We start from the raw sequence: 23,168 nt of genomic DNA, 5'->3' as shown, positions 1-23,168 counted from the left end.
TCTTCACAATGAACACCGTTTGGATTGAGGGGTTTTTTTATCCAATGATTTTTTTGAATCAATGGATTTTAAATCCATGGAATATGAAATCTATGGATCTATACATTCCATTGTTTTGATTGAGTATATAATCCACGGATTCATAAGGATATATTTGGAATAATTAAAGTTTAAGACAATCCATCGTGCATAAAAAATGCTGGATTTAAACTTTCCTACTTATGAGGTGGGATTTTAAATGATGGATTTTGAGAGATGAATAATTTTCACAATCTCTGGATTCTCATGTTATTTTTTTGCACCAAATGATTAATAGATTCCAATGAAATTCATGGATAGTGTAGAATTTATAGATTTTGTCCTTCAAGAATCTCTCAATTCAAATGGTGCTCCAAATAGTTAGAAAACCATCAACAAACATAAAATCAAATATCAAAACAAAAAATAAAAAATAAAAAATAAAAATAAAAATAAAAATAAAATATTAAAAAAATCATCAATATTTTATAATTCATGAAGCATTATATAAACAAGAAAGTGTTGACATGCAAGCTAAAAAAATTTCAAATATTTTATTTTGATCATAAATCCTTATCATGCAAAATTCAAATCTTGAAAAGACAAAATTTTCAGAAAAATTATAAAAACGAACTAACAAAAATATAAAAAAACTTCATATATAGAGTAATTTTTAAAAATAAATCTTATTAAAATTTAAAATAAAGAAAAAGAAGGTGGAGGAGGTGGTTTTTCAATCAAAAGGCGAAAAATATCACTCTTTCTAAATTATCTAAGTTGAGTTTGAGTTACAGCGAAAAGAAAAAAAAATAGAGGGAAAAGTGAAATTCATTGTTTTCTGCTATCTTATAAGCTTTTTTATTCAGATTTAATTAGTACATTAAAGAAACTATTAGTCTCATTATTATTAAATAAAATATAAACATATATTGTTAAGTGATAGAAATCGTATTCGACCATAACTATAATGGAACCGAGTGGTACAGGATCTATTTTTATGGGAGAATCACCAGTACTCCTCGAAAGGCGAAAGCCTGATGGTATCGACACCCGGAGCTATGAGACTCGCCAAGCATATATGAAAAGGAAAATTTGCCCAAATCTTTAGAAAGACCAACTTCCAGAGGATTCGGTAAAATCGCGTCGCATAAGCGTATCGCCAGAAATCTAATATACAAAGAATCATATATAGAAGACCGAATTGTCAATTTTGAGTACGGACAAAGCGAGAAAATATCATGAAAGTTGCTAGTCCAACGATTTGGGCCTCGAAGCCCATGATAACAAGGTAGAATCATTTTTGCATACATGGCATGAGGATTTGGCCGGATGGATCCAAAAAATTACAGAAATAAATCCTACAACAAATTTCAAATATGTGGGCTCAAACGGGACCCAATTCTGAGCTCAAACGAACCTGAAAACACAAAAATACAAACTGAATCGGGTTGAAAGATTTGAAAGGGTCTGGCAACGGAGCCAAAAGGATCAGTAGTTCCGCTAGATGGATCAGCGGCGGCGACATCAAATTATAGGTCGTATCGATGTCAGGGTTTGTTTGAAAAACATGCAAAAACGCGCAATTAAAGGTCAATGATTCAAAAATAATCAAACATAAATACATGAAAATAGTTAAAAACACCCTAAACATGAATTTAGAGTGAAAAATATAGCAATAATGGCAGTTTATACACTCATGACAATTTCATGGAAAGAACGATTAAAACCACTAACATGCATCCTAATAATCGAAACTTAAAACAACATGCATAACAATAATAGAAAATTAATAGGAATTGATATTGGATCCTCAAAAGTACAGTTTTGAGTCCTAAGATTGTTTTCTGGCAATTCGGATGTAGTATCCACCTCTGAATCGAAGTGCAGTAGTGACTTTGACTGACTAAAACGTTTAAACTTGATTTGATGGACTAAAATTGACTGGAGTTTGGTGTGTGTATGTGTGTGTCTATAGTGGTTTGGCAAAGGGTGTATAAAATTAGGGTTTTTGTTTTTTGTCACACTGTGTTTAATTATGTGTCAATTGCCCCCCTCCCACCCCCCCCCCCCCCCACCCCCCCTTCCTTCTTTAGGGTTTTATAAAGTCATATTTTTAGTAGTAGGATTAAGGTTAGGTATTAGGAGTTAAGGATTAGGTTAAAACTTTATTTTACGTTTGATAAATATAAAATTCGTAATAATTAATATATGCCATGAACAAGGCGGCAAAGGACTGTTTTGGTCGCTGAAAGTGTCAAAAAAGGTTATCAAGGGCACTATAATTTAGTTTTGGTCAATTTACCCCTTCAAATTTACAATTTGGCCCATAAACTTATAAGGCATTGTAATTAGTCCAATTTTTTAGATTTTTATCGCAATCCCTTTAACTTTTTATGGACTATTTGCGGCAAAATATATTTCAATCCTTCAAGTTTGCTGCAGCATGACGATTCGATCCCCTTGAATTCTAACATGCGGATCTTAGTATTGGCAGAATGAAGCATTGATGGGTAGGCGGAGACGAGAAAAATTGGCGGAGATGAAGCATGATGGGTAGACAGAGAACAGTGTTTGCGGAAATGGATGGCTAACCCTACAGCAAAAAAAGATGAAAATTTAGTTGTTTTAAAAATCAAGTGTTTGATGCAAAAGGTTTAGCAATTTAAGTAATTTTGCAATTTTTTGCGAGTGAAAAAGTGTTGCTCCGAAACAAATATGTAATCCCATAATTTTGAAAATATTTTATCTACATTGGGTAGTTTTTTTTTTTAGAAAAACACCCAAAGTATTATACCCATTTTTAAGTTCATTCTTAAAAGAAACGGCTTAATTACTTAAAAAACCCTCACCTTTAATTTTGTTTTCGTTTATACCCTGACCTAGGAAAATTGTCACAAATACTCATGACCTTATCTTTATGTTTCACCTCTACCCCAAATTTCAAAAAAAAAATATGATTTATTGAAAATAACTAAATATAAGGGTTATTTTATACCTTTTTCTAATAAAAAAATTGCAAACAAATACTTCATCTATAAAAACGCTCAAATAAGTCCTAAAATTAAAAACCGCTAATATTATTATTTTCAAAAAAAAAATCAATTTTTGTATAATTAATAACATTGACGTGTAATTAGAATATATACTAAAAATGTATTTTAAACTTTTTTTCAAATGAAAAGAGGTAAATTTAATACCTCGAGGGTAGAGGTGAAACATAAAGAAAAGGTCATGAGTATATATGACAATTTTCCTAGGTCAAGGTATAAACGAGAAAAAAAGTTAAAGGTGAGGGTTTTTTAAATAATTAAGCCAAAAGAAACCAATCCATCAATGTGTTTAAAATGCCAGGCAGTGGCATCACACACATGCATAGGGCAGCAGGGAAAGAGGGGTTTATCCCAAATTTGTTCCATATTTGAAATATATTTACCCATTTGTGCCCCGGAAATTTATAATTCCGGGTTTGTGCTCTTTTTATGGGCCGTCCGCATGAAATATATTTACCCATTTGTGCCCCGGAAATTTATAATTCCGGGTTTGTGCTCTTTTTATGGGCCGTCCGCAGAAAAGATATGCGGACGGCCCATTTTTGCATTTCGTCCGCAGAAATGATATGCGGACGGCTGCTTTCATCCACGTCTGCTCCAACGTGGAGCAGACGTGGATTATTTTGGGGTGGTCCGCATTTATTTTATATTGAAGAAGTTGAAAATCTGATAACGTCGTAATATATTGAAATTGTAGAAGAAAATAAAAAAATTTAACAAATATGGAATAGGGGGAGAGGGGGGGATGAGAGGTTGAGCCTCTTCTTTTTCCAACATTTCGGCTGTTGGAAAAAATGAGGCTCAGCCCTCATTTATATAGTGTTACCGTCCGCATAAATGTTATGCGGACGGTAACACAGACCGAGGCAGGTCAACAATTGACCTGCCTCGGTCAGGGAATTTATTCCTTGTCTCGATACAGGGAATAAATTCCCTGAAAATGACAGTGTCGTCCGCGGAAGTATTCCGCGGACGGCACTGTCATCGCTCCTTTTGCTCCACGTAGGAGCAGACGTGGAGCAAAAGGACCGTCCGCAGAAATGATATGCGGACGGCATGCAAAAATGGGCCGTCCGCATATCTTTTCTGCGGACGGCCCATAAAAAAGGCACAAACCCGGAATTATAAATTTCCGGGGCACAAATGGATAAATATGTTTTAAATATGGAACAAATTTGGGATAAACCCGGGAAAGAGCTCCCTCATTAACAGAATGCATTTACCATCATTCAACACAGAAGACAAACATGGGCTAGCAGCTAAAAGCTTCTCTAACTTACATAAACATGATAATACATTTCAACTGTTTTTCACTTATCAGTTATTGCTATGATATAAATTCGAACAAAATGAGCAGCTACAACATTTGCGATCCAATCACAACCCGAATCTGCACATTCAAAATTTTGATCAGACTGGATCTATGATCTGACATGACTAAATACTATCCTATTCAAAGACCACTACCATGACAACCCCTAGTTACACATCTCAAAATTTTCTAACCCTCAGGATCTGTGAAGTATACAGGGCTATCAAGTTCACCCATGCTCGCAGAAACAAAAGATTCGAAGGATTCTACACTTGAAAGGGAAGAGGCAGTATCCTCAGAATCTGAAACAATCTTTTCTTCATGGAAAATTATGTGGTCCTCATCGATCTCAGATGTATCTGATCCGGACGTTCCTAAAAGAAGTTTGTTAATGGCCGACTTTGCAGTTTCGACGAACCATTCATCCTCAGGAAGAGCACTATACCAACACAGAATTAGTAAAATTAGTTGCTTGCCGGCAGGAAATAGTGGTCAGAGAAGAAATAAACTTTCTCGTACCTCTGTGGGTCTATGCCTCTTACTGAAAAGGTTCTGATTGCTCGAGCAATTATGGCTGATGCAATCTGGTGGACATGCCGAGAAGGGTAACCAGCAAAACGAGCAATCTCCACAGTAAAGTGCATATCAAGAATTAACTGCAAAACCAAAGTCGAATAATCATTCAACACAGAGATTTGAAGACAAACCACTAACAACTTAGCTATCTGGAGCAAAGTAAAGACTACACCAAGGGTCTAGTCATATATGTATATAGTTATCAACTTATCATCGCAAATCATAAAGCTATGGGGAGTTCCCATAGAAATGGAAAATGCCAATTAGGATTAAACTATTGAGTTACTTAATTGGAAGTAACCAATTAGGTTTACCATGATACCTAAAAATCAATCATTGATTTAAATTGAGCAACTCTACAGGATCTCTCAACAGAGAAAGACCTAACAACTGAATCTAAAATCCCAAACTAAGCTTTTCAGTAAAACTTATATCTCCAAAATTATTACGCAAACTATTCCCACAAATTTGTCCTCGAATGGGAGCTCTAGCAAAAAGGCAGCTTCACTACCAGTGAGACAAAAGTATATTGTCGCCTTCATCCACTAGCTCTAAGAAGTATGCTCATTTCCTAATTAACAAAGCCCCTTTTCCCCCTATGTTACTGCAAATATCACATATCGTACACAGCAATCTAGCATATGCCACATTCTACACAACAATTCGCAAGTCAATATCTTACAGCGAAGAGCCAAAGACTTGACCTCCATAAGATCTTCCGTTAAAGTTATATCAGAATCTACAACATAACCAGATCAGGGGAGCATTTTATGTGGTCATCTGTTCAGCAGAAGATCAATGACAAGTGGATGTCCCCCATCTCTTTCAATTCTTCAATGATACTTATGCAAAATGGTGCAAAAATGGTTAATTCCCTCAAGTAAGCAACATAACCAGCAAAGCACAGTTTAACTGATGAAAGTTATTGGATTTCCAATATTTTCTGGAAAAAAAAAAGAGTATTTATAGAAACTACACAACTCGAAAAGTACCTGCTGCAACCCGAGTGGCTTTAGTGGAACAGATTTATCCTCAAACACGCCCCAGAATTCCTGTTCATCTGACAACCACATTACAACTGTTTCAGTTAGTCTAGCAAGCAAAATTTTCTGTATTTTCTCTTTGCCAAGCAAAACATCTCCAGCAATGGTTGCCAGTTGCTGCAGCTTCGCAAATAACGCCTGTAAAAGGAACATCTTTCCATCAATACGGAAACAATACTGGTAAAATAAAAGCAAACTGTGGCCAGCTGTTAGGTGGCTGAAACGGTATAGCTGATGACATTCAATATCCTAAGCCTCAGATATTGTTGTAAAAGGAAAAAAAACTTCCAATAAGACATCAATACACTATGACTAAAGAAGATAATGCAGCAAAACACAGAGACCTAAAAAGTCCATGCTGTATTAGCATCAGTATAGGACCAATATAAATATGGCCGTAGAAATAGATGTTAGAATCCATGAATTTTCTAAGAATATTATAATGATCAGATTATTTATACTGGAACACTTAGTAGATTTCAATACATTAAAGAAATATACTAAATGAAAATAATGGTACACTACATCCAACTGCAGCAAATAAAGATTATGGAAGAAAATTTTAGTAACAGGAGAAATAGGATAACCTGAAATGGCAACGAAGGTAAAGGATCATCCCACAACAAGTCATCCCCATCTCCATTCAAATAAATTTGAGCATTTAAACGAGTTTTTCCTTCTCTTGAGTAGATGAAACTTAAAACGTATTGCCGGCAGAAGTGATCTCTAAGCTTATCAAATGAATGCTGGAGATGGCGCTTCCAATCCTTCAATTCTGCCGTAATGTTTGCATTAGGCACAATACTTTCACTAATTGAATCCTTGCTCTCATTCTTCAGACTCCAAACTTCTGTTACAGCCAGCGGTAATAATTCATCTAGAATAGTAAAAGCCATCCCCAAAAGTGCAAGCTGTTCTGAATCTGTTTCAGCTCGAAAGTGTATGACTTCCTTCAGCTCTGTAAGATTCTCATCATCTGAGGGGCCTGGTAGAGATTTAATCAGCGCATCCATGTATTTATCAAACAGCTGTGATATTCTAGTCAATAAATTTCCTCCAAAATGCACAATAGCCAGGGGAGTTAACTGTGCCAAGATTTCCTGTAAAAGTCATTGGATTCCAAGTTACACTATGAACTAGTTACTGGATGAACTAGAGAAGAAAATCAACCAAGAACCTTGTAACCAAGGATATTCAGCAGCAAGATAATTATCCTTCATGCATGCATGTGCTCATGCAGGGTTGAGCTATGATAGAAAGATATATATGGAACTATTAATGTTTGTTTTTCAAAGATTAAAGAATGCATGCTTCAACCATGACTCATATAAAAGAAAATGACTTAAATCACCACTGTTTCTTTTAAGGAGAGATCTTCTATGAGACTATTTCCATGCTATGCATTCAAAGTACTCTATGGTTCAGTGATATGAAAACAGAATCCAGAACTTTTTTCTTCTTAAGCAACAAAAGAAACCCAACTCACATTGATAATGTCCATGAATCTCACTCCACTGTCAACAAGCTCACTATCTGTTGGTATTGCAAACATAGATAAGGGAGACACGGAGTGCACAGAAAAGAGCGAGCTCTCATCGGTCTCTGCCATGAGAAGGATTGCTCTTCTGGCTCTTCTAAAATTCAGCTCTAACACCTCTTCAATATATGGACGTGAGAGTACCAAAAGCAACTTCGAAAGTTTTAAACCCTGTGATTCCAACATTGAGCAGTAGTTAAGGCTAGCCTGAATACAGTTGGTAGCTGCAGCTAATGCCAAAAATGTTTCTGAGGCAGGTGCATTTTCCTTCACCAACCGTGCAAAATATTCTATTTCCCACTCTGCCCATTGGACAACTCTATTGGTGTATATAGGATTATCACCAAATATGGAACCAGATTCTTTTGTTGTCAATGAGATCATTGAGAAAACAAGCCTAGATAGTGTTGCAGGAAATGTTTTGGGACACATGGAACTTGATGGAAGCAAAACATTAATGCTCTTCTGAAGACGGGAACCATATGACTTCAGCAGTAATTGATGTGCCAAAGGACCCTTTCCAAGCTTGATTAGATGAGATAAGGCTTTCTTCAATTCCAAAATGCCAAGTGAAGGCTGTTCGGCGATCTCAATTAGCTGGTCCTCAAGCATTGATTTTCTCTTCAAAAAGGCTGCTTTATATGAAGGTTCTTCTGTTGACGAAGCATCTCCAGAGACTTTAAGATCTGGATTTTTTCTCTCTTCAGCATCCAAGGCATCTAATGCTTCTTCCACTTTATGCTCTGCCAAGAGATTATCAACATTGTCCAAGAATGTCACCATGGGGTCGTCTTCACTACTTGGAGAAGAAATTTGAAGTGCATCAACTTCAAAATTTTGCTTAGGATCTTCAACGTCCTCATTAAGTTGGCTCCAATGTTCCAGCTCACGGTTCACCCCAGTCATCATATCCTGAACAAGAATCCCTTGTGTTGAGATATGCTTACGTAACTCAACCAGCTCATGCTCCATTTCAACTACTTCTTCTGACATCCTACAAAAATCATAACCAAGTTCACACACCATTCAGACAATTATGAGGAAATAAGTATAATAAATTAATAATATATATCTTAGCTCATACAAAATATACCATAAATAAGATTGAGTGAAGCAGCTAGTTCCTTTTGACTTCAGGATGACAAATATCTCAGAGAAGGGAAAAAATACTCATAGAAATAGATTTTTTAATGTCTGGAAAACCTTGTTTGTGAAGAGTGAGAGGTATATAGATTTTGGGAACATATAATATAACCAGAAAGATTCAGAGGTCGTTTGTTTCTCAGAAACAATGGACTTAGGATCCTCTGGTGCATAAATCTATTTTCTCCATATACTGCTCATATCTTTAGTTGGAAGGCATCTCAGAAAAGAACTACTTTGATAGCATGTACATTACTGATCAACGGAAATCTCGAGCAAATAAAAACCAGGATTGACATTCGTACCAACAGGGAATGAAATACCTCAAGAAAGCCAAATACTTTGTTCGCATATTGCCACATAGATTCTCCACAGCATCTTTCAAATCCAATAGCTCACAGCAAAGTTTTCTGACTCCCTGCAGCAGTGACATTGTTTAACTTCAAACACAATCTTAAGATGATAAAATTTATACATCTAGCTGAGAAAAATAATGTAAACAGTCACCCAGAACATAGTGAACTTTACCTAGCTCGCATAAACAATCAAACACTGAACTTTACATGCATTTGTAGACAACAAAACTTTACAATTAGATGAAAAAGAAAAAAGGAAACCTTTTCAGTGTGAGATTGAAAAAGAGAGTCGATGTTGGACTGAGGAGTAATGCTCTCTATTGATGGGAAGTCATCTTCTTCTTCGCTGCTCTCCATTTCCTAGTTCCTACTCTTCTAAGAAGCTCAAATACTGTACCTTTTCTTCTTCCCCAAAATCACTGCTCTCTATTTCCTAATTCATCATTATTCTTACACAAAACCTACTCATAACCTCTTCAATGTTCTCTTAAATACTAATGTCTTTTTCTTTTTCCTTTTCTTTTTTAATAAAACAATTCATAATTAACTTTTAGTTGTCTAAAATAGCAAGCCGTCTTAGCTCAGCTGGTAGAGCGCATGGCTTTTAACCATGTGGTCGTGGGTTCGATTCCCACAGACGGCGTTCTTTTTATTTCTTTTCTTCTCTATTTTAATATTTTTCTGCATCTGCTGGAGATAAGATATGGCGCTAAAGTACTTGTGGCCATCTCCATTTTGGTTTCACGCACCCAATTATGACACTCTCCCCCCTTTAGCCTCTCCTCAAACTCAAATTCAACCCACAAGAAGAGCCCTAATAAACTCTGCTCTCATCTTCTCCATCTCTACCACTCCACTTACAGCCACTGCTTCTTCAAGCAAGAATGAGTTCCTTGAGCTCCCAAATTCTGGCGGAGTCAAGGCTTTAGACCTTCGTCTTGGTTCTGGTTCACAGCTCCCTATCGATGGTGACCATGTCGCAATCCATTACTATGCAAGATTAGCAGCTAAACAAGGCTGGCGATTTGATTCCACATATGATCATAAGGATAATTCTGGTGAACCTATTCCTTTTACGTTTCTTCTTGGCTCGCCAAATGTGAGTCTCTTGCTAACCAAACTAATTCAATGAACAAATCTTTTAGCGCTTGTGGTAGAAACTGAAAGCGCAACTTAACAGATTGTTGTCCAGCGTTTTTACTGTTTGAACTATAGCTCGTTGGTAATCCAATGAACAATTGCAGGTGATTTCGGGGATACAAATGGCTGTAAGATCAATGAAAGCGGGCGGAATTCGTAGAGTCGTTATTCCGCCATCACAAGGATATCAAAACATAACCCAACAGCCTTTGCCACCTGATGTATGACATTCCAATGAATCCTTTCTTTAATATTCATTGAAGATACATTAACTAACTAATTATTTACATCTTGTGTTATTGTAGTATTTTGACAGGCAGAGGCTTTTTACTACTATTTTCAATCCAACGCGTCTCGCCAACGGAGAAGGTTCTACGTTGGGTACTCTCATCTTCGACATCGAGCTTCTCAGCTTCAGGCATAACTGATGCCAATGAACTCTTCTGAGGATGAACTCACTAAGCACCGGTTTCAGGCTTACGTTGGTGGTGGTCTTATGAGCTTGTTTGAGGTTATTGATAGTAATTTAGTTTTGATGTGCACATAGTAGAGGTAGATTGTTGGATAATACTGTAAGAAAATGACTGTAATTGCAAAGATGAGTCCTATTAGTGTCGCTTTTAAATAAGGAAGATCTTATCCATTTGTGTTGTTTGATCGAATTCTATATTATCTAAATTCTCTTTTTGATAGGATCGTTTGGTTTATACCTAAACTATGTCGATTTCCGTTCATTGTGCGGATGAGATTAAATAACTTTTTAGATTTTTAATAATTAATTATTTATTTAACATGCCTCTTTGACACTTTTCTGCAAAAATGAAATGATTTGGAGAAAGAATTAATGAGAAAACGTTAAATTGCACTTGAAAACAATCTTAATAAAATTTGCCCAGATGAGGATTTCAGAGAAATCTGTTCGGCTAACAAGCTATCAATTTTCTTGCTATAATCTAAGCAGGCGTAATCTGTACGTAGCTGCAAATTTGGAGGATTAAAACGTAATTAGCCGTAAATAGCCTATAAAAATCCAAAGAGATTGTACTCAAAATTCAAAAATTGGACTAGTTGCAATATCTTAATAGTTTATGGGGCAATTTGCAAGTTTTACGGACTAAAATTGACCATACTCAAAGCCACAGGGTCTTAGTAGCCTTTTTGACACTTTTAGACACCTAAATGGCCTTATTACTTAAAAATCACTCACCTTATAACTTTTTTTCATTTATATCATGACCTAGGAAAATATTCGATTGTACCCTATTTTCGATTTTTATGTTTCGTTTGTACCCCAAAAGTAAAATTTTTGATAATTTAATTAATTTAAAGATGAAAATATTAAAAACAAGATACATAAATGATTAACATTAACGTTTTACTAGAATATAGGATAAAAATGAAGGACAAATTTAAACTCTTTTTCAAAAAAAAATAGATCAATTCAACTCATTAGGGTAGAGATGAAACATAAAAATCAAAAATAGGGTACAATTGAAAATTTTCCTATGTCATGGTATAAATGAAAAAAAGTTATAAGGTGGGTGGTTTTTATGTAATTAGGCCCACCTAAATTGTTTCTTAGCACCTTTTTAATTAGTTAGCAAGTCCAAATCCAAAAATTAAATGTAAAATTCTAAGGTGAATAATTAAAAGCTAATCCTAATCCTAAAACACTTATCATTTAACACTTCTTCAACCTCAAATCAAATTTTAACTAGGGAAAATGGTAAATAGACTTAAGCTAAACCTAAACTTAATTAATCCCTATAAATACAGCATGAGGTCAGCTAAGTCAAAGGTCGGACCATAATGGTAAAACCCTAGCATAAAAAAATTGATCTTCCCCCCTAAAAAAACCCCAGTATAGGCCGAACCCTCTAACACACACCACAAATAAAAATCATTCAATTCTAGTCTTAAAACACCTAAATATGCTTTGATTCTCCAAGAACACAGCCCTGCATAGACTCGAAGCTAGATTCTGCATCCACTTTGCCTGTAAACGAGTCAAGGACTCAAACCGGTAATTCTGAGAACCCTTTGTTGTTCCATTAATCACTTTATGCCATGTTTTATTTGCAAATTGCTGAATTTTGTCAAATAGGATGCATGTTAGGTTATTTTTATTGTTTTTTCATAATTGCCAAATTATGAGTTCCTGATAAAATTGCCATGAAAATCATTAGGAAGCATGTTAATAGCTAGATTAATATGTTTTGTATGCTTAATTCCATAATCCCAGTAAAGTAAAACACATAGAGTTCATGTTTAGATTGTTTTTGAGCTTATTTGCCATGAAATTATTTGCTTAAAAACTGATGTAAATTGTCATTATAGTGTTTCAAATCAGCTTTAAACACTCTTTAATTGTCATATTTAGATTCTTTGTTTCGTTTTATGCATTTTTTACTGTTTTGCATGAAAAACAGACTTAAATCGAGCTGAAATGGACTGAAAACATCAAAAACAACTGATGTCACTACTGCTGCCTGTAGCCCGCAGCGCCTCCGCCGCCGCCACTGAAACCGACGACGCCAATAGAATGAACCGGCGGCGCCGCTACCCATACTGGCGGCGTCGACAGTCACACCGGCGCTGTGTTCTTCGTTCCCTACTTCCTAGAATTGCTTTCCAAATCCTCCAGACCTTGATCCAAACTTTCGGACGCATTTTCGGGCTCGTTTGGACTAGGAATCAGACCCGGTTTGAGTCCAGACATATATATTTTAATATAATTTAATTTTATACACTGTAATGGGTCAGACCTAGTGTAAATCGGGCCCATAAATCCAAGAATGTAACATAAAGTATAAACCGGGCCCACGAGCCCGATGCCAGCAAACCTAGCAACTTCCAAACCAGATTATGGCTTCACCAAATTTTGGAATCGACCGTGGTTCAAACCGATCGAATCGTATTGACGAGACGGACAACTTTTGTGTTTTAACCGAGAACCAGTTCTGACCACACCGACGGTCAAACCCGCACAAGTGCAAGGCACTCAAAAGTCAATGAGGTTTTAAAGTATTTCTCACCTTATATGCATACCAACTGCAAATGGGCGATGTTTGCAATGTTTATCTCTTTCCAAAAGCATGCCAAATCTAGTATTAACAAGCTCAAGAACTAACCACGTTAATTTAGCTAATCAAATCAATTCCGATCAGTCACTTAGACATCTTAGGACTATCACGAAAAAGTAGTAAAAGGTTGTATAGTGCATTCAAGATCACATAATAAAATAAATCAAACTTAGACTTCCGGTTTAAGCTTTGTGCATGTAATCAATTCAGACCAGTCAGGCTTCTGCTATTTGTTAGAAACCGGCAGATTTTTATATATGCTTATGAGTACCTGCTGCTTTCTTTGCATGTCCAGTCCAGATCAAATCATATCCGTGTTAAACGTGCTTACTACTTTTTCAGACTTGTTTATTTCCAGCACTACTATCTAATGTTGAGAAGAGATAAAACGAATATGTCCGATAAATAAAGCCAGTAACATATAAGAAGCACACGAGTCTCAGAGAGGTCCACGAACCCGATCATTTTGTACGATGCACGATAATCTTACTTATAGGCGAGTAAGGTTACCTAATCGGTATAAAAGGCATTTTCTAGTTGAACTAGGTGTCGATTCTATTTTCAAACTATTTACAGATCAAGAAGTCAGCCATAAGCTTGGACGAGCGGCCCTCGAATCCCGCTCCGGTCACAAGGTGTCTACACCTGGGCCTGTTCTTAAACTCAAGAACAGATGCTCAGTTTTGTTCTTGAGTTCAAGAACAGACCTAGGTCTGTTCTTAAAGAAGAATAGATTGGGTCTATTCTTCTTTAAGAATCGAGGAGATGCTGCTCAGCTTCTCTTCTCAATCGAAAAAAAATTGTTTTTTTAAAAAGATTTAAAAAATCCTCTATATTAATTAGAATTTAATTATGACTAATTAGTATTTAATTATGACTAATTAAAGTAAATTATGATATTTATCAAATTCACTATCCAATTAAAGTGTCACGCCAACATAAGGGGGGCTTTGAGCCGGTTTGGACAAATTCTTGTTAAATGCTATATGTTCCAGTTTCGGATATTTTTGAAATTTTGTGCCAAATTGAGGGAGTGAAATGATCCTTTGTTCCTTTTTATTTAAAAAATACTTAATTTCTAAGTTGTTTACAAGTGATGGAGTAAAGTTTAGTTATTGATAAAAGAAATGAAGCATTAAGCCTTTAATTTATCTTTTTCCCCAAAAGCGAAAACTAAACCTCCTCCGCTCATTAAACCTCTTGCTCCTCTTTCCCTTTCACTGCCCATAAAGCTGAGCAGCAAGGAGTTTGAAATCACAGAAGCAGATCTCTCCAAAAATGGGTCAGAAATCTTTGATCTACACATTCGTGTCGCGGGGAACAGTGATTCTTGCAGAGTACACAGAATTCAGTGGCAATTTCAATTCCATAGCTTTCCAGTGCCTCCAGAAACTCCCTTCTTCCAACAACAAGTTCACTTACAACTGCGACGCTCACACTTTTAATTACCTCGTCGATAATGGCTTTAGTATGTCCTTTTTTATGTACAATTCTTAGTATGTTATTTGTTCATCAAATTGGGTATGGCTCAATTAGTTGTCTTGCCGTTCCCATGTCGCTAGCTAGGTATCACGGACGCTTCGTTCAATCAACGGGTCCCATTTCGGAAATGTTTGGGATACTTGACGTTTCGGCCACGGAACTTCATTTTTTTTACAGAGGGTTCCTTAAAATAATACCATTTTGCCGTGTGAGTGTCCAAGCGTCCCGTGTCCGTGCTATCTAGGTTGCATGTGTTAAGATAAAACTATTAGGTTGATCAAGTATTGTTTATGTTTGATTGTATCACACTAATTAAGGTGACCCTAATTCTATGTAGATAAAATATTTGTGCTAAATGCTAATGTCATCATAAGTTGTTATTTTAAGTTCATTTTTCTTTGCATACGAGGATAAAATGATTTGTGCAATAATGATGCGCTGTCACATTTGGTCTCACTTTGTAAATTGTGCTGTTGTGTAGTTGCTAAATTGACTGTATGTTGAATGGGTGCAGCGTATTGCGTAGTTGCGGATGAATCAGCAGGAAGACAAGTACCGATGGCTTTTCTGGAACGTATCAAGGAAGACTTTATGGCAAAATATGGCAGTGGAAAAGCTGCAGTTGCTCCTGCTAATAGCCTGGACAAGGAATTTGGGTATTCTACTCTTGTAATGGATCAATTTATTTTTTACTCTCAATAACATAAATTTATATCACTTAATTTCAGCCCGAAACTTAAGGACCATATGCAATATTGTGTTGATCACCCTGAAGAGATAAGCAAGCTTGCAAAGGTGAAAGCTCAGGTTTCAGAAGTTAAAGGAGTCATGATGGAAAATATTGAAAAGGTAGCGGCATATTTCTTGTATGAATCACGATGATTTTTCTTCCATTTCCTTTCCTATATAGCTGGTGTACATAGTCATATTTTCAGTCAATGAAAATGGTTTCTAGGGCAGTATTCTGCATTTGAAAATAAATAGCAAAGAATCAAGAGCAATACTTCAATACGACCTAATTTACCACTGTATGTAGTCATGCCCCAAATTGTTTGGTTCAAATAGATTCTATTGGATTATAAGGATATTTTTTCTAAATGATTTTGATATAGCATTCTGTTTAATTCTACTTTAGAATCTAATTGAATTCTAAATACAATTTATTTATAAATGGATTCTTGTATTTGATATGCTGAAAAGGGAAGTATAGAATCATCTCATAGCCATAGGAATTGAATATTCTGTTTAGTCTGGTGCTTTGATAGCACCATTGTTTTGTCCTGCTGTTATCAAATATTATGTCCAGTTTCCTTAACTGGAAATGCTGATGCAGTGGCGTTAGGTTCAAATAGTGTTTTTATCTCCTAATTAGAGCCAAGAGAGATTAACTGTGGATGGTTAAGGCTGGTGGTATACTCTTGGGTCGCTTGATCGCTCCTTCCTCGAAAAGTCACGACCAAATTGTTGATATGCTTCCTAGGGTCACCACTGCTAGAGAATCATACTCTCAAAAGTAACTTCAGACTATCCAATACCCTATGTTGCCTCATGAAGTGTTTTTCTGCCATATAATTTTCTTCAAAGAATTTGACTCTTAGTTCCGTCCAATTTTTGTAATTTATGCTTGGAGATTTTGCTTGTTAGTTTTTGGTGCCAATATTAACCTACAGTAAACACTCTAATAAAATAGTTGATGGTTTGATCATTTGATAGGAGTTACCTTTGGCAGTTTTATTCATGAAAAGAACATATTGCCCTTACTATCTAATTGATAAGTGAACTTTTAATACCACCGCCCTTATTTCAATTTTGTAACAAAAGCATTTCAGCATTAGACTGAAAATCAGATGTATTGTGGCTTCACACTTTGTGTAGTTGATAATATTTTAATTCTTGCTGTAAATGACCTATAGTTTTTTGCAATCCTTTTCTGATATTTGATTATGGTTTCATTCAACTTAAGTTTTATGTTCTGTAGCCATCTGGATGTAGTGACTAGGTGTGAATCGGTGTCATTCATTATCCAGCAAAATATGAGTTGCAGCATGTTTAGAATTTAGTTGGCTTAGGTTGGCTCGTTTAATGCAAAGCCTGGTAAACATTCAGCTCTTAAGGATTCCTGAGGAATCAATCTAACAGATGTTGATTTCTGCAATGATGCAGGTTTTAGATAGAGGGGAAAAGATTGAACTTCTGGTGGATAAGACTGAAAACCTTCATAACCAGGTCAGTCTCTGTTTCATATTTGGATATGTGCATGCCATCTTTGTATTGTTAGAAAGTAACAGGTTTCGTGGATACCAATCTAGATCACTTTTGGTTTATTTTTCTTGATTTCTAAGGAAAATGAGATGAGCATCTAATTTTTTTGGAAAACTTGATGATGCTACAGGCACAAGATTTTCGTAGCACGGGTACAAAAATCCGGAGGAAAATGTGGCTGCAAAATATGAAGATAAAGCTTATTGTTTTGGCAATAGTGATTGCGTTGATTCTCATCATAGTCCTTTCAGTTTGCAAAGGTTTTAATTGTGGAAAATGAGTGGTGCCTCCAAATGGTTTTTGTATTGTGAGAGCTTTTGCAATATATTGTGATGACACCGTGTGTAGCAACAAACAACAATTTGTAGAACAAAGTAACATTTTCATTTGCATGTGAATAAGAAAACCTATATACTATTGTGATATCAATGCTTTTACATATTCTATTAAGGTCCGGTGCATCATTGTTCCGAACTGATGATAGATAGAACCCGAGGATTCAGTCTGATCAGTTGGATATGTCTGACTGGTTGGTTGTTCTATAAGTTTTATAGGAAGAACCGGTTTTACCATTGCAAAGTTAGATCTGATAGTGTAGTTTTTGAGACATTGCAGTGTAGTTTGGATGTCTTCAGAGAAAACTTGATTGCATTTCTCTTGAGGAAACTAAAGTAATGAAGAGTTGTGGGCTTCTCTTCATAATCTTCATCACAGCTCCTCTAAAGCTACATAATTACCCTCAACAATAAACTAATTCTTGATCATGAGATGACCATTTGTTCCGACTTAACCCAAACTAGTTCGAACTACTTCTTGAAGCATTTGTTTTAAGAGTAAGAACCCACATTACAGGTTTACAAAAGAGTATATTGAAGATGATCAATTATGGTAACTTGTATTTTAAATATTCGTGGTCCGTTCAGTTGGGTTTTTAAAACAAAGACAATAATCTCATCAACATGGAATTGAAAGGGCATAATCATTTCATATATACGTCAACTAAAATACATAATATCTTAAATCTCGTTACGACATCTATAAGATTAATAAAAAGAAAACTGCAAACTCCACGTGAACAGCTGAAATGGCAAGCGGTGAGAATCAAAATTTTGAATTATTCCGAACGACCAAGGTTCGATTCCATATGTATACACTCTACTTTTTGGATCACCTAGTTCAAACTTACTCTCCATTTTTGCATCATTCTTCTTCATCAAATTAAAAATCATAAGCAAACCCTTTACATGCCCAACTCCTTTTATAAACTCTAATATCAATCCCACCCTTTTTCACTTCTCCAATCTTGAACCTCACCCTATCCCTATCCCTATCCCTCTCCACCCCCAAATCCCCATTTTTCTTCCCAATTTCACCTATAACACACTCATCCCACTTCCCACTTCCACCACAGTTATTCTCCCACAACCCCAATTCCCCACCCTTCTCCAACTCCTCGCATTTCTTGTACGTTTTCTCATCCGGAAAACCAGGCAGCCACTTGGGTACATAATTCAACCCCCCAAATCCCAAATTTTCCGCATTTTGCGCCTCACAAATTGGACCCGCTCTCGGTATAGCCTTCGCAAAGGGGATTTCATCCACTGAACTTACAAAAACTGACACGTCCTTCACTAATTTTGACTTCAACACGCAGTTTGATGGACCCATGAAACCTGGCACCGGTGAGAGGTCGTGTAGGGCGTTGAAGATGTCGAATACGTTGGACTCTGTGCGATTGGATGCGTTGGAGTATGTTACGGCGGTTTTGGCGAGGGTTTTTAGGTAGAGGATGGCTATTTTTGTTAGGGTTTCGAGAGCGGAGAGGTGTGTGGAGGTGAAACCCATTGATTGGCAGATTTGTGATACTGCTATTTCGGTTACTTTGTATGCGAAATCTGATGGTTCGGTTGGTTTTGGGAGGTTGGTTTTGGGAACTTTTCGTTTTGATTTTGTTTTCATGGTGTGAATGAAGACGACGATGGATTGGATTTTGCTTCAAACCCTAACTATGGCGTCTTATTTAAATGGGCTCAGGAATTAAGTAGTTTGTTCACTCTGGTTAATTTATGGCATAAGCTATTTTCAAGTCCCTATATTTTTATTATCTTTTATTTGAAGTTCCTGCACTGTAGGTTTTTGCACTTTGGTTAGTACACTGTAGGTCTGTGCACTTGTGAGTGAAGGTTCAATTTACCCCTGAACTAGGCACGAAGTATCAAATAAGTCCAATCTTGTAAAACTAGATCAAATTACCCAACAAGTATGCAAAACCGGATCGGTTTCACCCTTTTGACCAAAAAGAGAAGTGGACATAATTTCAAAAATTAATTCTAATTAACCAACTCTAATTAATTTTAATTAAAATACTAATTAATCCTATTTAATTAATACAAAATTGAGAGTTTTTTCCTACCTTTTTTTTCTAATCTTCTTCTTCTTCCACTAGAATCTCCGGCTACCTCACCACCGCCAACCGAAAAATCCGGCTACCCCACCACTGCCGACCGAAAACTCTGGCTACCCACCGCCACCGATTGACCCAGACCAAGCGGGTTTATTCCATCATGAAAAACAGATCCCACCGGATCTGTTCTTCATCGATTCCGGCAGTCACACTGCCAGAATTTTTTTCTTAGTACCAGAATTTTTTTCCGGTAGGTGAATGGGTTGGGTTATTGGGTTTAGGTCAATGGGTTAATGGATTTAGGTTAAATGATATAAAATGGTTAAAGTTAAAAATGGGTCCCTGTTTTTTTAATTAAAAATTAATATGATTTTAAACTTATGAAATTATAAAAATTAATACGTTTTTAAAATTAATTAATTGTCAATTTTGTAAATAATATAAATATTAAGGACTATTTTAAGCTTTTAACCATCCAAAACCACATAAAACCGGAGAGTGTATTCATTCTCTAGGGTGAGAATGGGGAAGGGGTGTTTGATCCGTTTTTGCATACTTTAGGGGTGATTTGATCCACTTTCGGGAGGTTGGACTTATTTGATCTTTCATGCCAAATTTAGGGGGAGTTTGAACCTTCACTCGTGCACTTGTAGCTTACCAATTTTGAACTATTAAAAGAGACAAGTTTGATTCTTAAAGTAAAAATAATGTTTGAACAATAATTAATTAAATTAAAGACATAAGGTACAAAAGAAATTTCGACTTTTTTCAAAAGTATAGATCAGTCTTTTTATTTTTTTGACACAATTAACCACTCGTGTTTTTTAAATTGATCAATTAAACCCTCGTTGTTTTAAAATCGAAACAAATAAACCTTTACAGTTTACTTTTGAGACATTTACTCCCTCAAATTTTCAGTAAATATTCAGATATTAAAATTATTTTTAAATTTTTTTCTTATAGGATTATGAGAAATATGTCAGCCATTAACGAGTGTTTCTAATGATGTTGGACGAAAGGAGTTATTTGTTCTATTTGAAAACAAAGAGAGTTTAATTATACCCACAAAAAATAAAAATGTTGATTTATATTTTTGTAAAAATTACGAGATCTTTTTTGTATCTTTTGCCTAAATTAAACTTAACTATGCTAGTTTAATGATAATTCAATCAAGAGTAATCTATTAAGATTAATTTTGTCGCATAACATGTAAATTGAAATGCACTAACTCGTACAATCAAAATTAATTCACAATAAGAAATATCTATTTTAGCAAACAAGTGGTAAAACTAGTAAATGAAAAACCAGACGTATTTGAAAGAGAAAAGTAACTGAATAAGATAAAATCACAAATAGCTGTAAAACAACTTTTCAACTTAAAAAAAAAAGACTTATCTAAATAAATAGACTTGGCAATTTTAGACACGACACGATTAAATGATACGACACGACACGAACTTAAACGGGTTTGGGTTTGATGTAAATGGGTATGGGACATAAACGGGTCAACCCGTTTATGACACGATTAATTTCGGGTCTAAATGGGTTATACACACCTAACCCGTTTAAACCCGGTTAACTATTTTTAATTAAATATTATTTATTTTTATAATTTAAATGTTATTAAATTCTTAATTTTAATTAAAAAATTTATATTATATATAATTAAAATAGTATTTATCTCAAAATATAATAATAATTCTTTTAGTATTATATTAAATAAATTCAAAAAGTAGTTAAATAATTAAACCAGTTTAAACGTGTCACTTTAAACGGGTTGATCCATTAACACGTTTAAATAAACGTTTTTATACGTGTCGTATCGTGTAACCCATATAATATCTGTGTCGTGTTTGAGTTTTGTATATCAAACCCGATTAATAATCGTGTCGTGTTCGTGTTTAGCTTAATCGTGTTCGTGCCTAAACGGGTTTGACCCGTTTATGATCAGTAGACACGAATTGTCATGTCTATGCATAAACACCTTGAATAGGCATATTCATATTGTAAGCAGAGCGGGGTTCGAAAGCTGCTCGTCTAGATTTATGGCTGACTTCGATTCTGGTTAAGTTTTAAAAATAATGGAGTCGCCATCTATCTAAGCTAGAAAATGCTTTTTCTACCGACTGGGTAAATCTCTCACGCTTATGGGTGAGACCACTTTGCATCGGACCAAAAGATCGGGTTCGTGGATACTACCAAAACTCTTGCACTTGACTTATCTAACGCTTCAAATATTTGTGTGACATATCCGGTTATCTCATCTCAACTATCATTCAGTTCACTGGATATCGTACTGGAAATGTATATTGAAAGCAGCAAACAAGTAAGACACGCATATGACTCGATCTAGATTGGTTATGTGAGACATGTAGCATGTACTCCTAAACAATCATCTAATCCTGATGGTTTATATCATATAACAGGCAGTGCTGAGTCTTTGCCATTTTGCATGCACAAAGCCTAAAATGGATGTCTAAGTGAGGTTGATTTTATTAAGTCATCTTGAAACCTATATATAATCACTAATTACATTTTCATGGCAGTCCTATGATTTCTAAGTAATTTGTTGGACTTGCTGAATTTGACTAAGTTATCGTGATTAGGTTTATTAGCATGTTAATATTGAATTTGGACATGTTTTGAAAAGCAGTAAACAGTTTAAAAATACATATGTGTTGTTGATATACATATAAGGTTAGAGATACTTTTAAACATTGTAGACCCGGAGTGTCTAACACTCGTTTGTTGTTTGGCAGTCCGTGCGATTGGAATTTGGACTCAGACAGACACATAAATTTTTTTGTCTCATCAATACAAATCAATTGGTTCAAATCTAGGTTGATTCTGAGTTCAAACAAACCCAGAATCACGTATGGAATATTCTGATCTTGGCGGGCTTAGGCTTCAAAGCCCGGTTGACATGGCAGATTACAAGCTTGGGCGTCTAGCCTTGAAATAAATTAGGATTGACCCATTACACTTTACAAACATATTCTACAACTAATTATATATTTGTGGGATCAAATGGGGCCCAATTTCAAGTTCAAACGAACCCAAAAACACAAAAATACTATTTGATTGCATTTGAAAGATCTAAGAGCATTCTGGAATTAAGTATTGGATGAACAGTGGCGCCATTGTAAGTGGTGGCGGAAGTGGCAGTGGCGCCTTCGTGGCTGGGTCGAGGGGACTCGTCCTAGTTTGGTTTTATGCAAAAACACAATGAAATACTCTGGAACATATCTGAATTCAAAACAGATTGTCTAGAAATCAAATTGAACACCCGAAATACATATTTCTAAGCTGATTTCATGGTAACCATGGAAAAACAACTAAGAACATAATAAGCATGGTAATCATGACAATTTATGGCAATCTGAGCAACAAGCATGCGTCCTAAGCATTAAAATTAAACAATTTCAACATGTGATGATTAAAACATCTAAAAATAGCCTATAAAAATGTTTCTAAGTCAATTTCACAACAATCATATCAAAATCTTAAAAGCATGATAGTTATGGCAAAAATACAGTTTATGACAATTTCACAGCAAAACAACCTAACATTCAATCTAAGATGTTGAATCTAGCAGTTCTAAATTAAATATGATAAATAGTGATGGAAAGAAGATTTGGGTCCTCAGAAGTACCATTTTGAGTCATTAGCTCGTTTTCAGGTGATCTGGATGTGAAATCCAGCTTCGGGTCGATGTCTAATGGTGCGTTCCTGAGTGATAGAAGCATTTCTAGCTTTTTTGAT

At 35.5% G+C, this 23,168-nt stretch overlaps 4 protein-coding genes and 1 non-coding gene across 8 annotated transcripts; 3 read left to right on the top strand and 2 right to left on the bottom strand.

The window, feature by feature from the left end:
- Nucleotides 1–4,321: 4,321 nt before the first annotated feature.
- Nucleotides 4,322–9,550, bottom strand: LOC126680942 (exocyst complex component EXO84C). 4 transcript variants are annotated; one of them, XM_050376250.2, is made up of 7 exons: nucleotides 9,297–9,534; nucleotides 9,003–9,097; nucleotides 7,486–8,530; nucleotides 6,587–7,099; nucleotides 5,949–6,137; nucleotides 4,900–5,036; nucleotides 4,322–4,819 (listed from the first exon to the last, which is right to left on the bottom strand). In XM_050376250.2, exons 1-7 carry the CDS (start codon nucleotides 9,390–9,392, stop codon nucleotides 4,570–4,572), a joined length of 2,325 nt encoding a protein of 774 aa, XP_050232207.1. In that variant the 5' UTR covers nucleotides 9,393–9,534; the 3' UTR covers nucleotides 4,322–4,569. The 4 variants fall into 4 exon arrangements, 1 of the variants encoding a protein (XP_050232207.1); XR_007641302.2 differs by lacking the exon at nucleotides 4,322–4,819 and adding an exon at nucleotides 5,639–5,798 and having other exon boundaries at nucleotides 4,945–5,036; nucleotides 9,297–9,550; XR_007641304.2 differs by lacking the exon at nucleotides 4,322–4,819 and adding an exon at nucleotides 5,639–5,787 and having other exon boundaries at nucleotides 4,945–5,036; nucleotides 9,297–9,550.
- Nucleotides 9,551–9,605: 55 nt separating this feature from the next.
- On the top strand, nucleotides 9,606–9,678 carry TRNAK-UUU (transfer RNA lysine (anticodon UUU)). The gene has a single exon. It is a non-coding gene; the product is annotated as a tRNA-Lys (tRNA).
- Nucleotides 9,679–9,711: 33 nt separating this feature from the next.
- Nucleotides 9,712–10,867, top strand: LOC126680943 (peptidyl-prolyl cis-trans isomerase FKBP17-1, chloroplastic). The gene is made up of 3 exons (XM_050376251.2): nucleotides 9,712–10,134; nucleotides 10,280–10,396; nucleotides 10,481–10,867. Exons 1-3 carry the CDS (start codon nucleotides 9,739–9,741, stop codon nucleotides 10,601–10,603), a joined length of 636 nt encoding a protein of 211 aa, XP_050232208.1. The 5' UTR covers nucleotides 9,712–9,738; the 3' UTR covers nucleotides 10,604–10,867.
- Nucleotides 10,868–14,383: 3,516 nt separating this feature from the next.
- LOC126683029 (vesicle-associated membrane protein 722-like) lies at nucleotides 14,384–17,431 on the top strand. The gene is made up of 5 exons (XM_050378849.2): nucleotides 14,384–14,726; nucleotides 15,255–15,396; nucleotides 15,469–15,589; nucleotides 16,904–16,966; nucleotides 17,133–17,431. Exons 1-5 carry the CDS (start codon nucleotides 14,537–14,539, stop codon nucleotides 17,280–17,282), a joined length of 666 nt encoding a protein of 221 aa, XP_050234806.1. The 5' UTR covers nucleotides 14,384–14,536; the 3' UTR covers nucleotides 17,283–17,431.
- Nucleotides 17,432–17,962: 531 nt separating this feature from the next.
- On the bottom strand, nucleotides 17,963–19,050 carry LOC126680166 (transcription initiation factor TFIID subunit 8). The gene has a single exon (XM_050375222.2). It carries the CDS (start codon nucleotides 18,959–18,961, stop codon nucleotides 18,221–18,223), a length of 741 nt encoding a protein of 246 aa, XP_050231179.1. The 5' UTR covers nucleotides 18,962–19,050; the 3' UTR covers nucleotides 17,963–18,220.
- Nucleotides 19,051–23,168: the final 4,118 nt, after the last annotated feature.

Source organism: Mercurialis annua, linkage group LG5 (assembly GCF_937616625.2).
Source record: "Mercurialis annua linkage group LG5, ddMerAnnu1.2, whole genome shotgun sequence".
In the NCBI taxonomy this organism is placed as follows: Eukaryota; Viridiplantae; Streptophyta; class Magnoliopsida; order Malpighiales; family Euphorbiaceae; genus Mercurialis; species Mercurialis annua.
The sequence above is the reverse complement of the archived record's forward strand: the minus strand, read 5'-3'. Positions and strand labels throughout refer to the sequence as shown.

Coding starts and splice junctions, on each gene's coding strand:
- LOC126680942 (XM_050376250.2), bottom strand. CDS start 9,392: ATGGAGAGCAGCGAAGAAGAAGATGACTTCCCATCAATAGAGAGCATT. Junction 6,138..6,586: donor TACCTTCGTTGCCATTTCAG/GTTATCCTATTT, acceptor TTCCTTTTACAG/GCGTTATTTGCGAAGCTGCA. Junction 5,037..5,948: donor AGCCACTCGGGTTGCAGCAG/GTACTTTTCGAG, acceptor TTGGTTTTGCAG/TTAATTCTTGATATGCACTT.
- LOC126680943 (XM_050376251.2), top strand. CDS start 9,739: ATGGCGCTAAAGTACTTGTGGCCATCTCCATTTTGGTTTCACGCACCC. Junction 10,135..10,279: donor TTCTTCTTGGCTCGCCAAAT/GTGAGTCTCTTG, acceptor GAACAATTGCAG/GTGATTTCGGGGATACAAAT. Junction 10,397..10,480: donor AACAGCCTTTGCCACCTGAT/GTATGACATTCC, acceptor GTGTTATTGTAG/TATTTTGACAGGCAGAGGCT.
- LOC126683029 (XM_050378849.2), top strand. CDS start 14,537: ATGGGTCAGAAATCTTTGATCTACACATTCGTGTCGCGGGGAACAGTG. Junction 14,727..15,254: donor CCTCGTCGATAATGGCTTTA/GTATGTCCTTTT, acceptor GAATGGGTGCAG/CGTATTGCGTAGTTGCGGAT. Junction 15,397..15,468: donor AGCCTGGACAAGGAATTTGG/GTATTCTACTCT, acceptor ACTTAATTTCAG/CCCGAAACTTAAGGACCATA.
- LOC126680166 (XM_050375222.2), bottom strand. CDS start 18,961: ATGAAAACAAAATCAAAACGAAAAGTTCCCAAAACCAACCTCCCAAAA.